Consider the following 22,799-nt stretch of genomic DNA (forward strand, 5'->3'; position numbering starts at 1 on the left):
TGTTATAATTTCTGTTCTTTTACATTTACTGAGGAGAGCTTTACTTCCAACTATGTGTTCAATTTTGGAATAGGTGTGGTGTGGTGCTGAAAAGAATGTATATTGTGTTGATTTGGGGTGGAGAGTTCTGTAGATGTCTATTAGGTCCGCTTGGTGCAGAGCTGAGTTCAATTCCTGGGTATCCTTGTTAACTTTCTGTCTCGTCGATCTGTCTAATGTTGACAGTGTGGTGTTAAAGTCTCCCATTATTATTGTGTGGGAGTCTAAGTCTCTTTGTAGGTCTCTAAGGACTTGCTTTATGAATCTGGGTGCTCCTGTATTGGGTGCATATATATTTAGGATAGTTAGCTCTTCTTGTTGAATTGATCCCTTTACCATTATGTAATGGCCTTCTTTGTCTCTTTTGATCTTTGTTGGTTTAAAGTCTGTTTTATCAGAGACTAGGATTGCAACCCCTGTCTTTTTTTGTTTTCCATTTGCTTGGTAGATCTTCCTCCATCCTTTTATTTTGAGCCTATGTGTGTCTCTGCACGTGAGATGGGTTTCCTGAATACAGCACACTGATGGGTCTTGAGTCTTTATCCAATTTACCAGTCTGTGTCTTTTAATTGGAGCATTTAGTCCATTTACATTTAAAGTTAATATTGTTATGTGTGAATTTGATCCTGTCATTATGATGTTAGCTGGTTATTTTGCTCCTTAGTTGATGCAGTTTCTTCCTAGTCTCGATGGTCTTTACATTTTGGCATGATTTTGCAGCAGCTGATACCGGTTGTGCCTTTCCATGTTTAGTGCTTCCTTCAGGAGCTCTTTTAGGGCAGGCCTGGTGGTGACAAAATCTCTCAGCATTTGCTTGTCTGTAAAGGATTTGATTTCTCCTTCACTTATGAAGCTTAGTTTGGCTGGATATGAAATTCTGTGTTGAAAATTGTTTTCTTTAAGAATGTTGAATATTGGCCCCCACTCTCTTCTGGCTTGTAGAGTTTCTGCCGAGACATCCGCTGTTAGTCTGATGGGCTTCCCTTTGTGGGTAACCCGACTTTTCTCTCTGGCTGCCCTTAACATTTTTTCCTTCATTTCAACTTTGGTGAATCTGATAATTATGTGTCTTGGAGTTGCTCTTCTCGAGGAATATCTTTGTGGCGTTCTCTGTATTTCCTGAATCTGAATGTTGGCCTGCCTTGCTAGATTGGGGAAGTTCTCCCGGATAATATCCTGCAGAATGTTTTCCAACTTGGTTCCATTCTCCCCGTCACTTTCAGGTACACCAATCAGACGCAGATTTGGTCTTTTCACATAGTCCCATATTTCTTGGAGGCTTTGTTCGTTTCTTTTTATTCTTTTTTCTCTAAACTTCCCTTCTCACTTCATTTCATTCATTTCATCTTCCATCACTGATACCCTTTCTTCCAGTTGATCGCATCGGCTCCTGAGGCTTCTGCATTCTTCACGTAGTTCTCGAGCCTTGGCTTTCAGCTCCATCAGCTCCTTTAAGCACTTGTCTATATTGGTTATTCTAGTTATACATTCGTCTAAATTTTTTTCAGAGTTTTCAACTTCTTTGCCTTTGGTTTGAATTTCCTCCTGTAGCTCGGAGTAGTTTGATTGTCTGAAGCCTTCTTCTCTCAACTCGTCAAAGTCATTCTCCATCCAGCTTTGTTCTGTTGCTGGTGAGGAACTGCGTTCCATTGGAGGAGGAGAGGCACTCTGCTTTTTAGATTTTCCAGTTTTTCTGCTCTGTTTTTTCCCCATCTTTGTGGTTTTATCTACTTTTGGTCTTTGATGATGGTGATGTACAGATGGGATTTTGGTGTGGATGTCCTTTCTGTTTGTTAGTTTTCCTTCTAACAGATAGGACCCTCAGCTGCAGGTCTGTTGGAGTTTGCTAGAGGTCCATTCCAGACCCTGTTTGCCTGGGTATCAGCAGCGGTGTCTGCAGAACAGTGGATTTTTGTGAACCGCAAATGCTGTCTGATCGTTCCTCTGGAAGTTTTGTCTCAGAGGAGTACCTGGCCGTGTGAGGTGTCAGTCTGCCCCTACTGGGGGGTGCCTTCCAGTTAGGCTGCTCAGGGGTCAGGGGTCAGGGACCCACTTGAGGAGGCAGTCTGCCCGTTCTCAGATCTCCAGCTGCATGCTGGGAGAACCACTGCTCTCTTCAAAGCTGTCAGACAGGGACATTTAAGTCTGCAGAGGTTACTGCAGTCTTTTTGTTTGTCTGTGCCCTGCCCTCAGAGGTGAAGCCTACAGAGGCAGGCAGGCCTCCTTGAGCTGTGGTGGGCTCCACCCAGTTCGAGCTTCCTGGCTGCTTTGTTTACCTAAGCAAACCTGGGCAATGGCGGGTGCCCATCCCCCAGCCTCGCTGCCGCCTTGCAGTTTGATCTCAGACTGCTGTGCTAGCAATCAGTGAGACTCCATGGTCGTAGGACCCTCCAGGCCAGGTGCGGGATATAATCTCCTGGTGCGCTGTTTCCTAAGCCTGTTGGAAAAGCACAGTATTCGGGTGGGAGTGACCCGATTTTCCAGGTGCCGTCTGTCACCCCTTTCCTTGACCAGGAAAGGGAACTCCCTGACCCCTTGCACTTCCCAAGTGAGGGAATGTCTAACCCTGCTTCAGCTCACGCATGGTGCGCTGCACCCACTGTCCTGCACCCACTGTCTGGCACTCCCTAGTGAGATGAACTCGGTACCTCAGATGGAAATGTAGAAATCACCCGTCTTCTGCGTCGCTTACGCTGGGAGCTGTAGACTGGAGTTGTTCCTATTCAGCCATCTTGGCTCCTGGCGTCTATGGCTTCTGATGAGAAATCCTTGGTCATTCTAATTAGGCTCCCCTTATAGGTAAGTTGTCGTATTCTCTGGGTGCTTTCAAGATTTTTCCTTTGTCTTTAGTTTTCAGAAGTTTAATTATGATAGGACTTATCATGGATTTCTTCAGGCTTATCCTGTTTCAAGATCACTAAGCATCTTCAATCTGTAGGTTTACATATCTTGAAACCTTGGAAACTTTTCAGTTATTATTGCTTTGAGTACTTTTATGCTCTTCTCTTTTTCTCCTTTTTTTCCAGATCTCCAATGGCATGAGTGTTAGGTCTTTTGTTATAGTCCCAAAGGTCCTTGCAACTGTTATTATTTTTTTCATTCCATATTCTCAATATAGTTCAGACTGGATAATATATCTTACTCTATTCTTCAGTTCACTGATTCTCTTCTATGTCCCCTCTCTTCTGCTGTTGAATCCACCCAATAAGCTATTTATTTTGGTTGTTGCCTTTTCAATTCTAAAAGGCCCATTAGGTTCTTCTTTGTACCTTCTATGTCTTTGCTGAGACTATCTGTTTATTTCCGGAAGCTTTTTATTTGTGTCAAGTGTGTTCACAATTGATCCTGGAGGCATTTTTTTTTTCAGGGCTGCATTGAAACTATTGTCAGATAATTTTAACATCTTTGTCACCTCAGTGATGGCATCTCTTGGTTATCTTTTATTATTCAGGAAGTTTGAGATCTTCCTATCACTTGGTGTGACTAGTGATTTTTCACTGAAACTTGGAGAAACCCGTCATTAATGTACAGATGATGGTGGTGATGATGATGGTGATGATGATGTTCTGAGAGCTTGGATCTTATTTAAGCCTTCTATTTTAATTGGCTCTTTCTGACCTTGCTCTAGCAGTGTGGATGCCACCTCATCACTGCTAGGTAGAGGTAGAAATGTTGATCTTCCACTTGGCCTTTGTTGGTACCCAGGGTAGGAACAACTCCTTCTTACTTCTGGGCAGAGGTGGGAGATCTACATTCCACATGTTGCCCATGGACATCATGGTGTGGGTGGCCTCTTTACAACTGGCTTGTGCTAAAAGCCTTGACTCTTCACTAGACTTTTTCTGACACCACCAGAAAGGAAGGGAAGAGTGGCGTGTCTTTGTTATGTGGGTGGGGAAGTCAATGTGTTCTCCAGTGACTCCACCATAAGGGGTAGGTACAGCCTTATGACTGGCCATCAGCAATGAAAGTCTCGACTCCCTACCTGGTCTCCTCTGGCACCATCCCAGCAGGAATGTTGGGGTATCTCATAACAGCCTCATGAATGTGAAAGTCTAGGCTCCTACTGAGCTTTTGCAGGTGTGAGTAGGAATGAGACTACATTTTTTTTTTCTGTGATGTTTGGCTGGGGTACTTATTGTCTAAAAGTGTTTAGTTTTGCTAGACTGCCCTTTTCCTGGTCTTTTGGCTAGAGATAAAAGGATTTGGAATATAGAGTGAGCTTTTTGGTCTCTGTCATCATTGGCATTTCTGGATTGCCAGCTCCTGCCCCAAGTTTGGGATATATAGATGAGGCAAAAAGAAACCCCTGGAACTCACCATCATGTCATTCCTTGGGTTGCAAAGTCCCTACTGGGACTGCCTTTTTTTTTCCTCCACTTTTCAGAGTATTCTTACATTGTTGTTATGGTTGATTTTAAATAAATATATAGAATTCCAGAGTTTTTGGTGGTACTTAATGGAAGTATGGAAGTGAAAGTCTCCATATATACTTCAATGTTGAGTTTCTCACAAGATAGAATCCTGAGTAATGCATCAGTAATTATCATGTGCTTTTATATTTAGTCTGAGCTGATGCTCCTCCAGTCACATTATAAATGACCAGGGTAAGACCAGAAGTGGGAGCTACGTACTCCTCATTATTGTGGTCACAGCTTTGGCAGATGAACTTGGAATATTGAGTTGTTTAGAAAAATAACTAGAGGGCTTGGATGAAATAAAGTCAATTGTGAGAATTAACAAATTTATTTTGGTGGTACCACTTTTTACAGTTTTTTAAATCTTAATTTTATAACCATAGTAGTTACGTATGTATAGATTCTTGTTTGGAAAAAAAAAAAAAAAAAAAAAGAGGTGGCTGGGTGCGGTGGCTCATGCTTATAATCCCAGGACTTTGGGAGGCTGAGATAGACAGATCACTTGAGGTCAGGAGTTCAAGACCAGCCTGGCCAACATGGCAAAAGCCTGTCTCTTTAAAAAAAAAAAAAAAGGTTAAAGTTTTCAGGAAAAGCCGACATTCCCCTTGACCTTTTTGGATCCCACTCCTCTCTGCTAGGGGCTGCCTAATTGGCTCAGTTAGGAAACTTCACACTTCAGATCTAGGGTTAAAATTGTTCAAAAAAAGAACTAATTTCTTGTTCTCTTCACGTATAAAACATGCTTTTTGGTATGGGAAAAAATCACATTGAAAAACATGCAGTCTTTGTCCCTAGACATCTTACAAGATTTTCAATGCAATCCAGCAAATATTTATTAAGTGCCTAGGGTGGCTACATAAGGAAGGCTATGACATTGTTTCTGCCCTCAAGAAATTCACAATATGGCAGGGGAAGTAGATGATAAAAGAAACAGAAATACAAGTTGATAAAGTACTAGGGAAAGCAAAAGTAAAATTAATTGAGACTTAGAAAAATCATTTAGGATGAGTAAGACTGAAATTATCAAAGACACATAAAGCAACTTGTGGGAGAGAGAGAGTACCCATAGGGAAATAAACTAAAACCAAAATAAAACAAACAACAAAAAAAGAAAGCTGCCATTGATCTTTCCAGAGAGATGAGATATTACAACTTAAAGAAGGAACGGAATGTTACTAAAATGGAGCAAAGAATAAAAATGAGCTCTCATGAATTGACACTATGAAAGCAGAGGGGTTGAAAGAAACTTGACAAATCTCCCAAAAATGGAAAACAATGTGAAAAAATAGAGAAAATACAAAAAAAATTTGAGGATCAGTTCAAGAGGTCCAAATCATAGACATTTCAGAAAGAAAGAATGGAAAAAACAGAGAGGGGGAAGCTATCAATAATTCAAAAAATTTTCCAAAACTGATGGGCATACACCTTGGGATTAAAACAGCCCATACGATAACCAGCATGATGAAAGAAAATAGACCTATGTCAAGTTATAACATTATGAAATTTAGAAACCTGAGGACAAAGAGAAGATTTCACAATTTTCAGGAAGAAAAAACAGAACTCTCCAAGAATTAGAAAGGCATTGATTGGACTTCTCAATAGCAGGAAGCTAGAATGTACTAGTAAAATGCCTTCACATTGCTGAGAAAAACTGGAAAGGCTACTTCCAAATTAGGATTCTATATACAGCTGAATCATTAATTAAAGGTGAAAGTAGAATAAAGACATTTCAGACATGCAAGGTGTCAAAGATGTTCCTCTTTGTGTACCCTTTCTTATGAAGATATTAAAGGATGTACTCCAACAAAATGAGGGAGTAAAATTTACAAAGGGAAAGGCAAGGAATCTAGGAACAGGAGGTTCAATATGGAGAGAGGTGAAGGGAATCCCTGGGATGAATCCCTTTACCCCTTTGGATCCCACTGGGGGATTTAAGATTTAAATCCTTAGGTAACAGCTGAATAGAAGATCTAGTGGGCAGCCAATTTAACTTGGAGTAGGCCAGATGGCTGTAGGATAGAAAATCTGATGTGCTTGAACATGTTGGAAGCAGGGCTCAGGAGGGAAAACAGAAAATATATTAGCAGCAGATTTTTAGAATTGGGGAAAACTTTAAGTTGGCTTAGTAATAAGTACATACAAAATGAAGCAGATGAAAAAATAAAGACAATTATTAACTCCAGGGTGAAAAAAATATTATCAAGAGAGAAGAAATTGTAATGTAACTACATGGTTCAGCTGTAAGTAATGTTTACAGAGTTATAATATTAAATTGACTATTGATCTGATCAAAATACAACTATACTGGGAAATAGGAAGCTGGTAGGGGTGAGGGCTGGAGGGAGGGGGCTAAGCCAAAACTAAATTCTCCTTTTCCATAAAAGAAAGACAACCTAAAATCTAAAACTGAAAAAGTCAAGACATAGCAATGTAGCCACATTATCTAGAGATGTATAAGTTTATCTAAATAGCTGATAAATGATAAGCTATGAGAATTGTAAGTAGTTGCTTCTGGAGACTAGAAGGAAGGAAAGTGTAAGAGGCTACTGTTTTTCATACCATGACTTACAGAAGTATGGGACACTTCAAACTATTTGCAGTACAACTTTCATGGTTGTTTCATAGTTTTCATTAACTAATTTACAATGAATTTTTAAAAGTTAACTGTTTTCAAAAAGAGGCAAGTGATTAGTTCCAACTAGAAACTCTGGAAAGGGCTTCTCCACAGAGGAGCTGAATGAGGGGACTAGTAGGTGGATAAGGTGCGGTAAAGATGCTGCTGCGGGCTGGGCTCATGCCTGTAATCCCAGCACTTTGGGAGGCCAAGGTGGGCGGATCACAAGGTCAGGAGATCGAGACCTTCCAGGCCAACATGGTGAAACCCCATCTCTACTAAAAATACAAAAATTAGCTAGGCGTGTGGTGCGTGCCTGTAATCCCATCTACTCAGGAGGCTGAGGCAGGAGAATTGCTTGAACCAGGGAGTAGGAATTTGCAGTGAGCCAAGATCGCTCCACTGCACTCCAGCCTGGTGACAGAGCGAGACTCCGTCTCAAAAAAAAAAAAAAAAAAAAAAAGATGCTGCTGCAATATCCTGGGGGAGAAATAACTTGGGTGCAGAGGGGAAAGGCAGGCAAAGGATACGGCCCTCAAAGTTCCTACTTTAAGGAACCAATGAAATCAGTACACTGTTCTCTCCCATTTTTGTTTCCTCTGCTTCAGATTATGGAACGAGCTCTATTCCACATGGACAACTGCTATAAAATCCCCAATATCCGGGGCACTGGGCGGCTGTGCAAAACCAATCTTCCTTCCAACACGGCCTTCCGGGGCTTTGGGGGGCCCCAAGGGATGCTGATTGCGGAGTGCTGGATGAGTGAAGTTGCAGTGACCTGTGGGATGCCTGCAGAGGAGGTAAGCTGAGAATTTGGTAGCACAAGTCAGAGTGGTTTAGAGTACTTCGGGGAACAGCGGCTTTGTATCTTGGGCATCTCCCATGGGGGGCAGATGATAGGCAGGGGCTGCTGAGGGGGTTGGAAGCTTAACTTTAGGTTGTGCCCTGCCCCCACAGTCACTTGCCACCAACAAGGCCTCTGTGTCTCTCTCCTTGGGAAGGTGCGGAGGAAAAACCTGTACAAAGAAGGGGACCTGACACACTTCAACCAGAAGCTTGAGGGTTTCACCTTGCCCAGATGCTGGGAAGAATGCCTAGCAAGCTCTCAGTATCATGCTCGGAAGAGTGAGGTTGACAAGTTCAACAAGTAAGCACTAGGAGTAGAGGTCCGGTTGCTCTTCTGGGTTTCATATCCTACAGCCTTTCTGCTGACCCCGAAATAGGAAGCTAATAATTCAATGGATAACTTATGAAACTGCTGAGTTTGCCAACTCATTCACAGCCATCTCTTTAAGATCTTATAATGATCTTCAGCCCAGGGCAGGTGGGCTCATAGCCTGCAATCGGTGTCATAGCCTGTCAGTTTTGGGTCATCTTTAGGTGTTTGTAAACCTTTTGGGCACACCATATTATAAAGAACACTGGCCCAGGACTAACACATCACAGTTATGCACCTACCTCTGACACTGATCTATAAATATGAATTTGGGAGTCCCTGGGCCTCAGTTTCATCATCTGAAAAGTGGGCATAATTGGGCTGGCTCTGTCTTTCTCACAGAGTTACTCAGATAATTAAATATAAAGCACAGAGAAGGCTTTATTATTGTCAGTGAGGCACAGTGCCTCCTGGAGATGATGACCGCCCAAGACTACCAGGGCACTCTGACCCAGTACGAGTTGCACTCAGGGAAGAAGAGTGTTGACAAGACCCCCTGGTGTGGGCTGTGCACCAGCTGACTGTTCTCATCTTTGTCTACATTATTGGGGCATAGTTTTCCATTATTGCAAGACTATATGGGCAACCCCAAGGATGTCCTGTTTTGATTTGAACATCCAAAGATGTTCATGTCCTCAATATGGTAGAGAAGGTTCTATAAGAATGTTCCTTTTTCTCTAGGGAGAATTGTTGGAAAAAGAGAGGATTGTGCATAATTCCCACCAAGTTTGGAATAAGCTTCACACTTCCTTTTCTGAATCAGGTAATTGCTTTATAGAATTGTGTCCATCTCCGCTGGACTGGGACCCCATTTCTGCCTTGTTTACAGTATTGCAAGGGAAATTTCGTTGTCACTGGTAACAGGGCTTACTGGAGGAACTCTTTGCTGTTTAAATGAAAGTCGAACTTGCACAGTCCTATTTGTCCAGTAGGTCATGGGCAGTGAGACTCAGAGATCTGGGATCAATCTCTACTTCTTACCTTTCCTTACTATCGGACTGGAGAGAGCTACTCTATGTTTCTTGTTCTGTTTCTTCACTTACAGAGTGAGGACAGGTATTTGACCTATTTCCCTTTGAGAACAAGAGAAACAGAAACATATGAAAACCTTCTGCAAACTACTGAAGTGCTATATAATTAAATCATGAGATTCATACTGCCATAATTTTTGTCTGAGATTTACATCCAAAATGCTGCTGGTTCTCTTGTTCCTGGGCTCCATACCTTTGGTCCCAAACCTTACTGAGTTGGGATTTACTGAATTTTGTGTCTGGCATCCTTCTCTTTCCCTAGGCAGGAGCACTGCTTCATGTGTACACAGATGGCTCTGTGCTGCTGACCCACGGGGGGACTGAGATGGGCCAAGGCCTTCACACCAAAATGGTCCAGGTGAGCAGCCCTCTCTGGCAGCGTGGTCTCTGTTGTTAGGGGAAATGGTATAAGAAATTGAGCAGTGGGACCTACCAGAGCAAAAGCAGGCCGGGGGTCTGGCCCTGGCCCTGTCGCTTATGTACGTGTAGCCTCGGGCACGTCTTTTCCCCCACTTGAACTCAGTTTCTTCATCTATGCAAAGGAGTTGGCCAGGTGACCTCTGAGGACATTGCTATTATCAACATTCTCAGTGTGTGAGGTGGGCATGCTCTGTGTGTAAAGGTCGTGAGTTTCCCACGTTCCAAGACTCCTCAGAGTGGAGTGAGGACAATGAGCTGGATTAGAGTCAGCACGTCTGCTTGGCGCATGGAGACTGGCCAGATTGGATCTTGTGAAAAGTAAAAGGCACTGTTTGTCAGTTTATGAATTTTTTATCCAACCGAACTCCATCAAGTGCTCCTTCAAATTCAGCCAGATGTAAGGACATCCCAGACAATGAGATTAGAGCTTACAAAATTGTTTTCTTGCCTGTAACAGTGAATGTGAATCCTGTCTTGGGGAGAAGGCAGCCAAGCCCCATGATAACCCCTTCCCTAGAGGGCAATGTCTTCTCTTTTCGCAGGTGGCCAGCAGAGCTCTGAAAATCCCCACCTCTAAGATTTATATCAGCGAGACAAGCACTAACACTGTGCCCAACACCTCTCCCACGGCTGCCTCTGTCAGCGCTGACCTCAATGGACAGGCTGTCTACGTAAGGAGCCCGTGGGAGCCTGCAAAGCAGAGGGCCAGCCCAGAGCTGTGGGCCTGGAGAGTCTCCCTGGGTGGGAGCTAGAAGGGTTCCTTGCAGGCTCTTTGGCTCTGGCCAGGCCTCTGGCTCCCTTATCCAGGAGGATGCTGTTTCTCCAAACCTCAAGCTAAAAGAGAGGCCCAAGAATCATAATCACTGCCCTCAAAGCTGGGAAGGATGAGTGCAGGATGGGGAGGTGAGGATACCGAGGGAAAGCAGAGGATTCTGGAAATACTCCCTGGTGCTGGAGCTAGCAATAGGACAATGGGCTGAAGCTGAAATTTGATTATAGGGTCAGGTTGGCCACACTTGCTCCTCTGCCATATGGGGGATATAATCAAACAAGGAGTTTGAGGGAAGAAGACACCTCTCTGGGGATCCCTCAAACATTTCACCCTCTGTCAGCCTAAGAATTGAGTCAGGAAGCACTCTCCAAGCATGGACTAGTGGTGGCCCTATTGGCCAGGTCCTGTGGATTCTACCCTGGGCCTCGATCATTCTGGAGTGGGTGGCAAGGCTGTTTGAGTGGCACCCTGGGCACAGCATTGCTTGGAGGTAGCCTTGCTGGGGCCCTCGGGTTTTGCCTGGGTACAGAATGCAGAGGACTGATGTGTCTCGGGTGTGGGGGGTGTCTACTTTAGGCGGCTTGTCAGACCATCTTGAAAAGGCTGGAACCCTACAAGAAGAAGAATCCCAGTGGCTCCTGGGAAGACTGGGTAAGTCTGAGCTGATCCAAGTCACTTTTGCAAAGGAGAGGGAAATTGACAGCAGGGCCTCCGTTCCGAACCCTAACAAGTAATAGGAGACAATATTCTAGTCAGAACAGCAGAGAGAAGTTGAGGTGGTTTGTGTGATTTTACAGGATGAATAAATGCTCATCCTGGCTGGGTCCCTTTCTCTATAGCTTTCATCGTTGAGGGAGGTCATTTGAGGGAAGTTTTTGATCCAGGATCTTGACAGCCTTGTGGGAATCAGGGTTTTCTTTGCCTGAGCCTGAGAGGATGGGTGCCTGCTGAACATGCCTCATCGGATTGTCTTGACTCAGTGGGTCTGCCCCACACCCCGCTTGTCCCAAATGAGCCTGGTTTTCCTCAAATCTCCATCTCTTGAGTCTGCGTCTACTGAGATTCCCTCTGTGACAGCGTGGGGAGAAAACATCACCCAAGGACTTCTATCACTCCTGTGATTTGGGGAATGACAGAACAAGCACTTATAATAAGAATGAGCCCAATTCTCTGACATCTAGAGCAGTGGCCTGAATGTCAGAAATCTCAGAGGGAAGCTGCAAGGGAGTCTCTCGCAGGCGGGAGGCTGTGGCTCCTCCAGTAGGCGGAAATATCATTGGCAGCTCTGCATCCTTTCCCAATATTGGAGTGGTAGAACTGGGCAGAAGAGTAACACGTCAAATGTGACTGCACATAAACCAGCTCACTGCAAATCTTCCTCAATAGATTTAAAGAAAACATGCCATTTTTCTCAGACCCACTCATCTTACTATGCCTTTTATGACCTCTCCATACCACGTGTACCAATAGCACATGAAAGTAGCTTGATTTTGGTAGTTGGGTTTTAGCATGGATTTATCAGGCAGTTTAAAGGTTTTTAACAGCAGTCCTGACAACAATGGTCTATCATCTGACCTGTGGATCTGAGCTTTGTCTTCAACCACCAGCCAAGTAGACCAGTGTGCCTTGTAAACAGATAACCCCAATAAATGAACCACAGTCACCAACACATACATAAACCTGCGCACGTGCATGCACACACAAACACACACAAGCATGCGCGCACACACACACATGCACACACACATTATGTTAAATGACTAGTGCAGGTTTTAGGCCCAAGTCTCTCTCTAAGTCTTAGTTTTCTCATCTGTAAAATGAGGCTAATAATAGTATAGGTTTTCTAGGGTTGTGAATATAAGTAAGATAATGTATGCAAAGTGCTAAATAGTGTGTGTGACACAGTAAATCGTTTGGTGGCTGCTAATGATGAGGACACAAATTATATCAAGTACAACTTAAATCTGAGTCTGTGCTAGTGTTTGGGGATACCAAAAAAGCACATTATATAGTCCAAGGGGTAGGATGGAGGGGTAGTTTGATCAACAGGAAAGCATATGTAAAAGCACAAGGTGAACATGTGAAGTACCACATGAGCACTATAGCGTGTTGCCTTTATAATGGCCAGTTAGGGAGAGTTCACCAAGGAGGGGAGAATGGAGGGCAAGTTTGAGTAGTTGTTGAGGGAAGAAAAGGATTTGCACATATATAGAAGAGGAACCACATAAATAAAGGTGCAGAGGTGTGGGCGATGGAAGAATTGAGAGAGATTTAGCTCTTGAGTGTGGCTGGGGTGGCCATGGTGTGCTGCAAAATGCCAGAGAGACTGTGGTCCTTAACATCAGGCATTTGCTTTATAGGCAATAGGGCACCATGGAAAGCTCTGGAGTAGGGTAGTGACATGCACAGTGTGGTATGTTAAGATGGCCACTCTGGCTGCGCTGGGGAGACAACTCAAGTGAGGAAGACCAATTAAGAGGTGACTACAGTGTTCCAGGCTTCAGATAATGAGAACCTGGTGCAGGTGGTGCCAGTGAGAATGTGAGGTAAGGTATGGAAATGGGAGTCACTAGTAAAATGAGTTGATTGGCTTCCAGAGGAGGTGAGCTCCTGAAAGCTTAGTGGCAGGTCAGGGTTCCTGAAAACCTCACTTCCCCTGCCTGATGGCCATCTCCTCTCCTCAGGTCACAGCTGCCTACATGGACACAGTAAGCTTGTCCGCCACTGGGTTTTATAGGTAAGTATGGTGCTGTCCTTGCCCAGCTCATAGTGTGATGTCATCCTAACCTCACTGGTCTGCTCCAGCACTGAATCCTGCCAGGCTGTGGTCAGGAGAGAGCAGCTCCACTTATCTCTTCAACAGACTTCCACTAATTTCAGTCTAAAGATGCTCTAAAATATGTGGAATGGCCACACTGTGTGTCAGAAGACCCGACTTCTAGTTCTGGTCTCAGGGTGCACCATTTCGCCTGAGGAAGTCAGTGGTCCTGCTGAACCTGTTCCCCTGTTTCCTCATTGATGACATATTGGGGCCAGTCACCTAACCATTCCTCCCTCAGTGTTCTCCTGCACAAACCAGGTGTGTAGTGTTATGAGTTAGGCATTGCTGTTAGCTATGCATGCTTCTTTGTACTGTGTGTGGGACTTTTTTATAGAATGAGAGGAGGATTTAGAGCACGTGGTCTTGTTACAAAATGCAGAATACAGTGGAACCTTATTAATACAGGGAGATTTTCAAAAGACTGTATGTCTTCTGCAACTTTAAATTTAGTAGCAGCATGAATAGCTAGAGACCCTGCCCATCTGACTTAGCAGCTGTAAAAAGATACGATCATATTTACTGTCAGTCATCATGTTTTAGCCGTCTCTGGGAAGTTTAACTAAGACCTTTTCTTTCACAGATATTTGGAATATTTTCTTTCAATATATTTGGAAAATAATTCAATGTTTCTTTAAAATATCATGTCTGAATGTATGAATATATAGATGCATAAATATATATATATAAACATTTCTTTGTATGAAACATTTATTTTCCATATGTATATGAATATATATACGAACATATATATGTTAGGCATATATATGTTTATACATATAAGGCATAAACATATATACACACAAAAAACATTTGTATGCCCTATATATGAACATATATATGGCTAATATATGTGTATAGGTATTACACTGAATATATATGCCTTATACATATATGTATAAGGCATATATATGCATATGTATTATACATATATTTATACGGCATATATGTGTATACACATATATACACACAAAAACATTTCTATGCCATATATATGAACATATATGTGGCTCATATATATGTGTACAGATATTACATTGAATATGTATAAGGCATATATATGTATAAATGTGCATATATATATATATATATAGTGAAGAAATGTTTTGCCAATGCTTTCCAGGTTATTCATATCTGACCTACACATACATAAACACATTTTCTCATAAATTCCTATTATATTTCTGGAGTTCATGAAACTAAGATTTTATAAAGGTGAAACCAGATGAACATGGTGAAAGCAGAGGTCAAAGGAATTGGTGGTGGTTTTTCCTGGGAGAAGGCTTTTCCCTCAGCCCCATATTGGTTTTGTTTTTGTGCAAATCTGGTCATATCAGCTCATGTTATTCCTGTGTAGTGTATAGAATAACATAGAGTCAGTGTACTGTAAACTCTAGGTGTGTGAATACACATGCACAAATGCATAGATATACACATATATTTATATGACTTAGGCAAAAGTGGAATTGTATAAGGTACTCCAGATTGAAAGTTTTAAAAATGTATAAGGGAGCATTTGTTTCTATTAGTATCATTTCCCTTAAATCATTTGTTGAACTTTCAAAGGGACCAGCAGGTGGGGAGTGGCTGCTTAAAGATGCACCCAGGTTAGCATGAGATACTGATCTTATTAACTTTCACCTTGAGAAGGTAAGCAGGTGAACTTGTGTGAACAGTATAAGAGCCACCATAGGCAGAACCTTCTGTCCTGAAGACCTTGGATTCTAATTCAGTACATCCTTTGGAGTGCGACTTTCGTGTCCTTCGTGAGCCCAGACGGATCTGTTACCTCTGTTTCTACTGTGTAGAAGCCAGCATGGTACTAAACACTGCTAGGCTGTACAGAATGAGTACAGAAGGGCTACTGGCAAAATAGAGGAGAGCCCAGAGACAAAATGTTCTGGAATACCTGGGTTTCATTAGCAGGTTCAAATTGTTCAAAACACATGGACTTTTTTGGAGAACAGCTGAATGCAAAAACCTGTGGGGTTTAAAGATGTTGTGGGTCAAGCCGTGCGTGCATAGGGAAGGAGGTGTGTTCATGTTAATACATGTGCGGTATCTTCTCTTTCCTTTCCCAGAACACCCAATCTGGGCTACAGCTTTGAGACTAACTCAGGGAACCCCTTCCACTACTTCACCTATGGGGTGGCTTGCTCTGAAGTAGAAATTGACTGCTTGACAGGAGATCATAAGGTAAGAAGTTTGCAAAACTTTAGTACTTAGTGGGAAAGAGAGAGAAACAACTGAGTTGTAATACCAAGAGCTGATAGAGACAAACTTTCTGGTTGGAAAAATAATGCCTCCCATTAAGGATAGGCAAACATCCTATAAAGGGCCACAGAGTAAGTGTTTTAGGCTTTGTGGGCCATACAGTCTCTGCCTCAGCTACTGAACTCTACCATTGAAGTGTGACAGCAGTCATAGACAGTTTGTAAACAGATAAGTGTGACTCTGTTCCAATAAAATATGATTTATAGACACTGAAATTTGAATTTGAGTTGAATATCATACAATTTTTAATTGTCACAAAATATTCTTCTTTTTATTTTTCCAGTTATTTAATAATGTAATTATTAGCCTACAGGCCCCACAAAAACAGGGGTGAGTTGGATTCAGCCCATGGAATGTAGTATATTGACTCTTTTGTACATGATCTACCCAGACTCAGATTCAAAGCCCCAGGTTTCCAGGACCCTAACTGACTACTCATGTATGAATGTGTGTTATTCCCAGTTACTGAGAGATCATTGCTGCTCCCCATCCCCTACCCAGCTGCTACAAACTCAGACTCCAGCAAGGATGGTGGCAGCAGAGATTTGGTGGGAACATCAACACTTCTGCCTAAGCTCACCCAGGGCTTTCTGCTTCGGAATGTACTCTTTGGTTGGCACTTTTAGTCTGAGGGTCACCATGAGTCATCTGTCATATTCCAAACATCCTTTTATCCTCTAACTTCTTGTAATTTTGCTGTCTACTCTAGAACCTCCGCACAGATATTGTCATGGATGTTGGCTCCAGTCTAAACCCTGCCATTGATATTGGACAGGTGAGGCTCAGTGGGACCAGGGTGGTGACAGACTTGGCCACCGATGCACCCCATTCCCCTCCTGGGGCCACCAGCCACAGCATGTTGTTCAAGGTTGTCTTCAAACAGGCTGAAACATGGAACCTAGGGAGTTTCCCCCCAAAGTAGAATTTAGATTGGTGATAGTCCAACCAACTCTCAAGGCAGAAAGCAAATTAATATGGGTCAACTTGGGAAGGGCACTCACAACTCAAAGAACAAGATGAGAAATGGGGAAACATGGCGTGCATATGTGAACGTGTGCACACACCCAATTTGAGTGTGAGCACAATGTAGAATGGAGATTGAGTTTTGGATCAATGCCCAGACAGTGGGGTCTGAGGTCAGAAGAGTGTTCTGTCTTCTCATTCCTCCTCCACCCAGGAAAGCTTTTGTATCCCAGGAAGTAGATGCTGCCAAACATGGGGTGGCGGACGGCCCTGGGAGCAAAACGCAAAGGCTTAAGCAGAAGTAGTAAAGGGAGGTCCCAGAGAAAATCGCTTTAGGAGAATATGGGATTATTGGGAAGAATAGGTGAAATAGGGCTGGGCCCTATGGCTCACACCTGTAATCCCAGCACTCTGGGAGGCTGAGGCAGGCAGATCACCTGAGGTCAGGAGTTCGAGATCAGCTTGGACAACATGGCGGAACTCTGTCTCTACTAAAAATCCAAAAATTAGCTGGGTGTGGTGGCATGCACCTGTAATCCCAGCTACTCGGGAGGCTGAGGTAGGAGAATTGCTTGAACCTGGGAGGCAGAGTGTGCAGTAAGCCAAGATCGCGCCATTGTACTCCAGCCTGGGAGATAGAGCAAGACTCAGTCTCAAAAAAATAAAATAAAATAAAGAATAGGTGAAACAGGAGAAAACAGAGGAGGAATCAAGAATTCAAGACTGAGCATCTGGTAGAGAATACAAATTGTACTTCTCAAAAATGGACAACTACTGAGTATACGAAAATCTGGCCATTAGTCAATCTGTTCATTAATTAATTGAACAACCATTTATCGTCCCCTTCTGTGGCCAGGCACCAAGCCAGGCACTGCAGACCCAAAGGTGAGTGCCAGCCGGTCTCTTTTCTGAATGCTCATTGAGGTACGGTAGTGCCCCATGTCACGCTTCTGAGCAGGGGGCTGAGAGAGCAGATGTGTGGGCCTGTCTAGCATGGCAGTTACCCTAGGAGAGACCTGTAAGCTGAACTGCAGTGGGGGCACTTTCTCCCAGAGGACAGGCAGGGGTGGGCGTTCAAAAAGGTTGGAGGTAAGTCTCAAAGAATCTACTATCGAATAAATCCTCCTGTGAGCTTGCTTCTTAGCTTTGGCTCACCATTTCCCCAGTAGCAACATAGAAGGAACATCTCCATCTGCACTGCAGCAGGTTGTAGTGGGAAACACGCCCACCAGCGTGACCTTCCTAGAATCACTGACCTTCCATGTTAATGTCTTTGCTCTGCCTGAGCCAAAGCCTGGCAGAAGTCCGGATAGGTTATCCTAGGGCTGGGGCAGGAGCCAGGTAAGCAATAGAGGGTGGTTTTAGCTACATTCCAGGCTGCGCTGCAGGTGGCGCTTTGTGTCCATTGTGGCAAGTGGTATCTGTCCTCATGGAAGAGGGAGGCAGGCTAACTGTGCTCTCCATCCATCCTGCAGGTGGAAGGGGCATTTGTCCAGGGCCTTGGCCTCTTCACCCTAGAGGAGCTACACTATTCCCCCGAGGGGAGCCTGCATACCCGTGGCCCTAGCACCTACAAGATCCCCGCATTTGGCAGCATCCCTATTGAGTTCAGGGTGTCCCTGCTCCGCGACTGCCCCAACAAGAAGGCCATCTATGCATCGAAGGTACCATTGCTCTGGCTCTGTGCTATCTCTTCTGATCTGCCCTGGGAGAGGCCCCAGCGGGTGATGAGAGGCCTCAGTGACCCACCTGGTGGGTCTTCAGAGGGCATATCTTGAGGAGGGAAGATGGTTTGACACTGACCTTGGTAGAGGCAGTGGGAAAGTTGGGCAATCCTGCTTGAGAACCAGTTGAATTGGGTTGAGGACAGCACCTTAGTATGGTCTGAAGCCCACTTCTTTGGGTGAATTTAGAGGGATTCCTTCATCAAATCTTGTCATTCAAATCCTGGCCCATACCCATATCTCAGGCATACGTCACTGGTGCTTGATCCTAAGAGATGATTTTACAGGTACAGCATTGCTATGGTCCAATGACAATCAGCACATTCACTGCCAATGGGATAGCACCTTTGTACACACCCTTTTACCTCCTTCAGTTGCCAATACTCAACCTTAAGACTTGATCAGGCTGGGTGCGGTGGCTCATGCCTCTAATCCTAACACTTTGGGAGGCCAAGGCGGGTGGATTGCCTGAGCTCAGGAGTTTGAGACCAGCCTGGGCAACATGGCAAAACCCCATCTCTACTAAAAATAAAAAAATTTAGCTGGGCATGGTGGGACACGCCTGTAATCCCAGCTACTCAGGAGGCTTAGGGACGAGAGTCTTTTGAACCTGGGAGGCAGAGGCTGCAGTGAGCTGAGATTGGACCATTGCACCCCAGCCTGGGCGACAGAGCGAGACTGTCTCAAAAAAAAAAAAAAAAAAGACTTGGTCAGATGCCTGGAGGATTGTGAATAACCGTCTTCTATTTCTTCCTTATCTCCAGTAAGTATGAAAAACTGGTTGAAAATTGATTTAGCTGATGCATATAGTCCTAGTTTGAAGAAGGAGGGCAACTAATCCTCGGTAACCAAAGAAACATCCATTTGCTCATCTTGTGGTTTACTTTACTGTAGTGGGTGGGGGAAGCTGAGACATATTGTGACCCTTGCCATTGACTGTCATACTTTACCATGCTTGGGAATTACTGGGGCCCATGATAAAAATGCACCTTTCTGGGGCCCACACCTAGAAATTTTGCTCCAATTGGTGTGGCTTAGGGCCCTGGAACATGCATTTTCAGTAAGTATCTTTAGTGATTCTCATATAGGTGGTCTCTGATCTATACTTTGTGGGAGAGAAGAACCAACCTATGCTAGAAAGTATTTTAAATCTTGTTTGTTCTTATGCCCATAATTCCTGCGGATGCTGTAATATGACTATGGTGCCTGTAAATGTTGGTGTCAGAGTTGCAGGTAGACTCTTCCCCTGGGCTAGTGACTGAGGAAAAGGTTAAAACTCACGTCAGATTTTGTGGTCTGTAAAATACAATTACCGAGTATAACTTTAAATGGTACATTATATTTGCATGATGTCATCGGAGAAAATTACATAATGAGTGTTCAAAGAAATATGTCCATGAGGTCCAGTCATGTACTAGCTTGATTGTTCTTAGCCCCTGATCAATTCTGACTGTGCCTTCCTGCTGTATTTGGTGTGGCTCCCATCAGTGCTTTCCTGGCGCCACCAGCCCTCCTCGTGCAGAGTTTGCTGCCTGGCCTCCTAGGTCCACTTGATGATGTGGAGGCAGGACCACCTGCCTGAGCCCCTGCCCTGTGCCCTGTCTGTGTTCAGGCTGTTGGAGAGCCGCCCCTCTTCCTGGCTGCTTCTATCTTCTTTGCCATCAAAGATGCCATCCGTGCAGCTCGAGCTCAGCACACGGGTAATAATGTGAAGGAACTCTTCCGGCTAGACAGCCCTGCCACCCCGGAGAAGATCCGCAATGCCTGCGTGGACAAGTTCACCACTCTGGTATGATGCCCCTCAAACATTCACTCTGTCCAGAGGAGGCCAGGGATAGGCTGGCAAACTGCAGGGAAGGTTCTGCACAGAGGAGAGGTGTTGGGCTCTCTCTTAACCGGGCAGCCTTGCATCAATGGCCACCCTTCATTGTGCGTGGTGTGAAGCACACACTCGAACTTGCAAGAGAATAATGAGAAACCTCCTTAAAGCTGTAGCTTGTAGCTGGGCCTCCTTAGAGATGGAAGGAATGCGTGGTGCACAGTCATAACTCACAGATTTTATTATTTTCCATCTAGATAAGGATGATGGATGAAACTCCAGAGAGCCTAATCTTTAGTATGAGTCAGTCACTAGCATTTTTTTTTTAATTTATGTTAAGGACACTGTATGAATATTGGGGGGATGGAGGGAAAAAGAGGAAATAATTAATTAGATCAACCACATTTGTCCTGTGATTATCATGTGCCATTCTGATACTGGGGACACATAGGTGTCCTTGAGGACTTTGCAACCTTGGGAAACCAGATGATTCCATTATAGGGTGATTGATTACTGCCTTGGAGGTGTATGCGGCAGAAAGTAGTAGAAGAATTCCGTAGTCATTGGAATCACTTTAAGAAGCACCTATGTGATACTTGTAGTTGGCAATGCCTAACAAAAGAAGACTTTGCTAGGATGGTTGCTTCCACTTTGGTGATCTCAGAACCAGCCCAGCCTCTGAGTGGTGCTGAAGTGGGCTCTGTACCGTGGCTTTAATTGCCTTTGCAACTGCAACCTGTGTGGAGTTAGCAGGACTGGGTTCTTCCTGATACTCAGGTGGGGCTTCCTCTTTTTAAAATTCGATAAGCTTTTTGAATTTATAGGTAAAGTGGGTACATGTGGTCCCAAGTGGGGAGGGCACAGGAGAGCCCCAGGGGCAGACAAATCCACCATCCCCAGACCTCAACACAGCGGGTGAAGGAGGCGTGTGTGTCCCCATTCAGGTCTTCCTTGGGTCTACCAAGAGCTTTAGCTATGGAGTGAGAACTACACAGACCGTGTGGCACTCCCAGGCAGTAAAGATGCCCACATCTGTGCAGCAACCTACCCACAGCCCAGAACCTTCCCACTATGGCTCCCAATGCTGACAATCACCCAAACCCATTTCCTTGAGAGGAGTGGGCAGCATGGCTCCCAATAAGCTCCCACAGGTTGCAAGGCGAGCTCTTTGCCAACAGTCTGATGCAGAACTCAGTCATTTTCGTAAGCTCTCTGTGGCCCCAGACCTGAAACAAAGATCCGTTTCTATGTTACAACATACCAGCGATTTAAAAATTCTTGCCATGGATTTGCATGAGCAGCTGATTCTATGAACTTTTTAAGGACTGTGAGTTTCAAAAGGGATCGCATCTGTATTGTTTATCACCATATCTCCAAAACCTAATGGAACACCTGCCACGTGGAAAGTGCTCAATGAAAATAAATGAATGGCTTAGGAAATTAAGGAGTCCTGCCCTGAGGCATTCTCAACAGCTGGGCCTGCAGAGTGGTGCTTGGCCTTGGAACGGTGGTTGGCAGTGGTGGGAGGTGAGGTATGCAAGAGGGCGGGAGGAGCATGATCAGCAGACCCTGGCAATGAGAACACTATCATTCCTTCCTAGTGTGTCACTGGTGTACCAGAAAACTGCAAACCCTGGTCTGTGAGGGTCTAAAGAGAGAGTCCTCAGCAGAGTCTTCTTGTGCTGCCTTTGGGCTTCCATGGAGCAGCAGGAACATACCACAGAACATGGATCTATTAAAGTCACAGAATGACAGAGCTGTGATTTGTCAAGATGGGATTTGGAAGACAAGTCAATGCAATGGAAGATTTTGATCAAAAATGTAATTTGTAAACACAATGATAAGCAAATTCAAAACTGTTAGGCCTAAATGGTGAATATGCAATTAGGATCATTTTCTGTCTGTTTTAATCATGTATTTGGAATAGGGTCGGGAAGGGTTTGTGCTATTCCCCACTTACTGGACTGCCTGTGTAACCTCAAGTTCTGATGGTGTCTGTCCTTCGAAGAGGATTCCCACAAACCTCTAGAAGCTTAAACTGAAGTTACTTTAAATCGTGTGCCTTCGTCTGAAAGCCTTGCCTTCAAACCAATGAACAGCAAAGCATAACCTTGAATCTGTACTCAAATTTTGCAATGAGGCAGTGGGGTAAGGTTAAATCCTCTAACCATCTTTGAATCATTGGAAAGAATAAAGAATGAAACAAATTCAACGTTAATTGGATCTAATTTTGTTAAGCTGCATAAAGCAAGATTACTCTGTAATACAAAAATCCAACCAACTCAATTATTGAGCACCTACAATGTTCTAGATTTCTTTCCCTTCCTCTTTGAGTATTTACAAAAAAAGATTATGTTTAATCTTTACATTTGAAGCCAAAGTAATTTCCACCTAGAAATGATGCTATCAGGCCTGGCATGGTGGCTCACCCTTGTAATCCCAGCACTTTGGGAGGCTGAGGCAGGAGAATTGCTTGAGCCCAGCAGTTTGAGACCAGCCTGGGCAACATAGAGAGCTCCTGTCTTTAAAAAAATTTTTTTAATTAGTTGGTCTTGATAGTGCATGCCTGTAGTCCCAACTACTTGAAAGGCTGAGGTGGAGAGATCATTTGACCTCAGGAGGTTGAGGCTGCAGTGAGCTATGATTGCGCCACTGCACTCCTGCCTGAGTGACTGAGCAAGATCTTGTCTC

The 22,799-nt window shown here is 44.0% G+C and overlaps 1 protein-coding gene across 1 annotated transcript in view; it reads left to right on the forward strand.

Moving 5' to 3' along the window:
• Positions 1 to 22,326, forward strand: part of XDH (xanthine dehydrogenase) — an 85,275-nt gene extending 62,949 nt beyond the window's left edge. Inside the window, exons 25-36 of the mRNA XM_063713498.1 lie at positions 7,680 to 7,871; positions 8,073 to 8,218; positions 8,969 to 9,050; positions 9,581 to 9,676; positions 10,281 to 10,409; positions 11,087 to 11,161; positions 13,195 to 13,247; positions 15,410 to 15,524; positions 16,312 to 16,377; positions 18,041 to 18,229; positions 19,902 to 20,078; positions 21,710 to 22,326. Coding sequence (XP_063569568.1) covers positions 7,680 to 7,871; positions 8,073 to 8,218; positions 8,969 to 9,050; positions 9,581 to 9,676; positions 10,281 to 10,409; positions 11,087 to 11,161; positions 13,195 to 13,247; positions 15,410 to 15,524; positions 16,312 to 16,377; positions 18,041 to 18,229; positions 19,902 to 20,078; positions 21,710 to 21,760 — 1,371 coding nt within the window. The 3' untranslated portion in view covers positions 21,761 to 22,326. The remainder of the gene's footprint in view (positions 1 to 7,679; positions 7,872 to 8,072; positions 8,219 to 8,968; positions 9,051 to 9,580; positions 9,677 to 10,280; positions 10,410 to 11,086; positions 11,162 to 13,194; positions 13,248 to 15,409; positions 15,525 to 16,311; positions 16,378 to 18,040; positions 18,230 to 19,901; positions 20,079 to 21,709) is intronic.
• The last annotated feature ends 473 nt before the right edge of the window (positions 22,327 to 22,799 follow it).

The sequence above is a fragment of the Pongo abelii genome, chromosome 12, assembly GCF_028885655.2.
Source record: "Pongo abelii isolate AG06213 chromosome 12, NHGRI_mPonAbe1-v2.0_pri, whole genome shotgun sequence".
Classification (NCBI taxonomy): Eukaryota; Metazoa; Chordata; class Mammalia; order Primates; family Hominidae; genus Pongo; species Pongo abelii.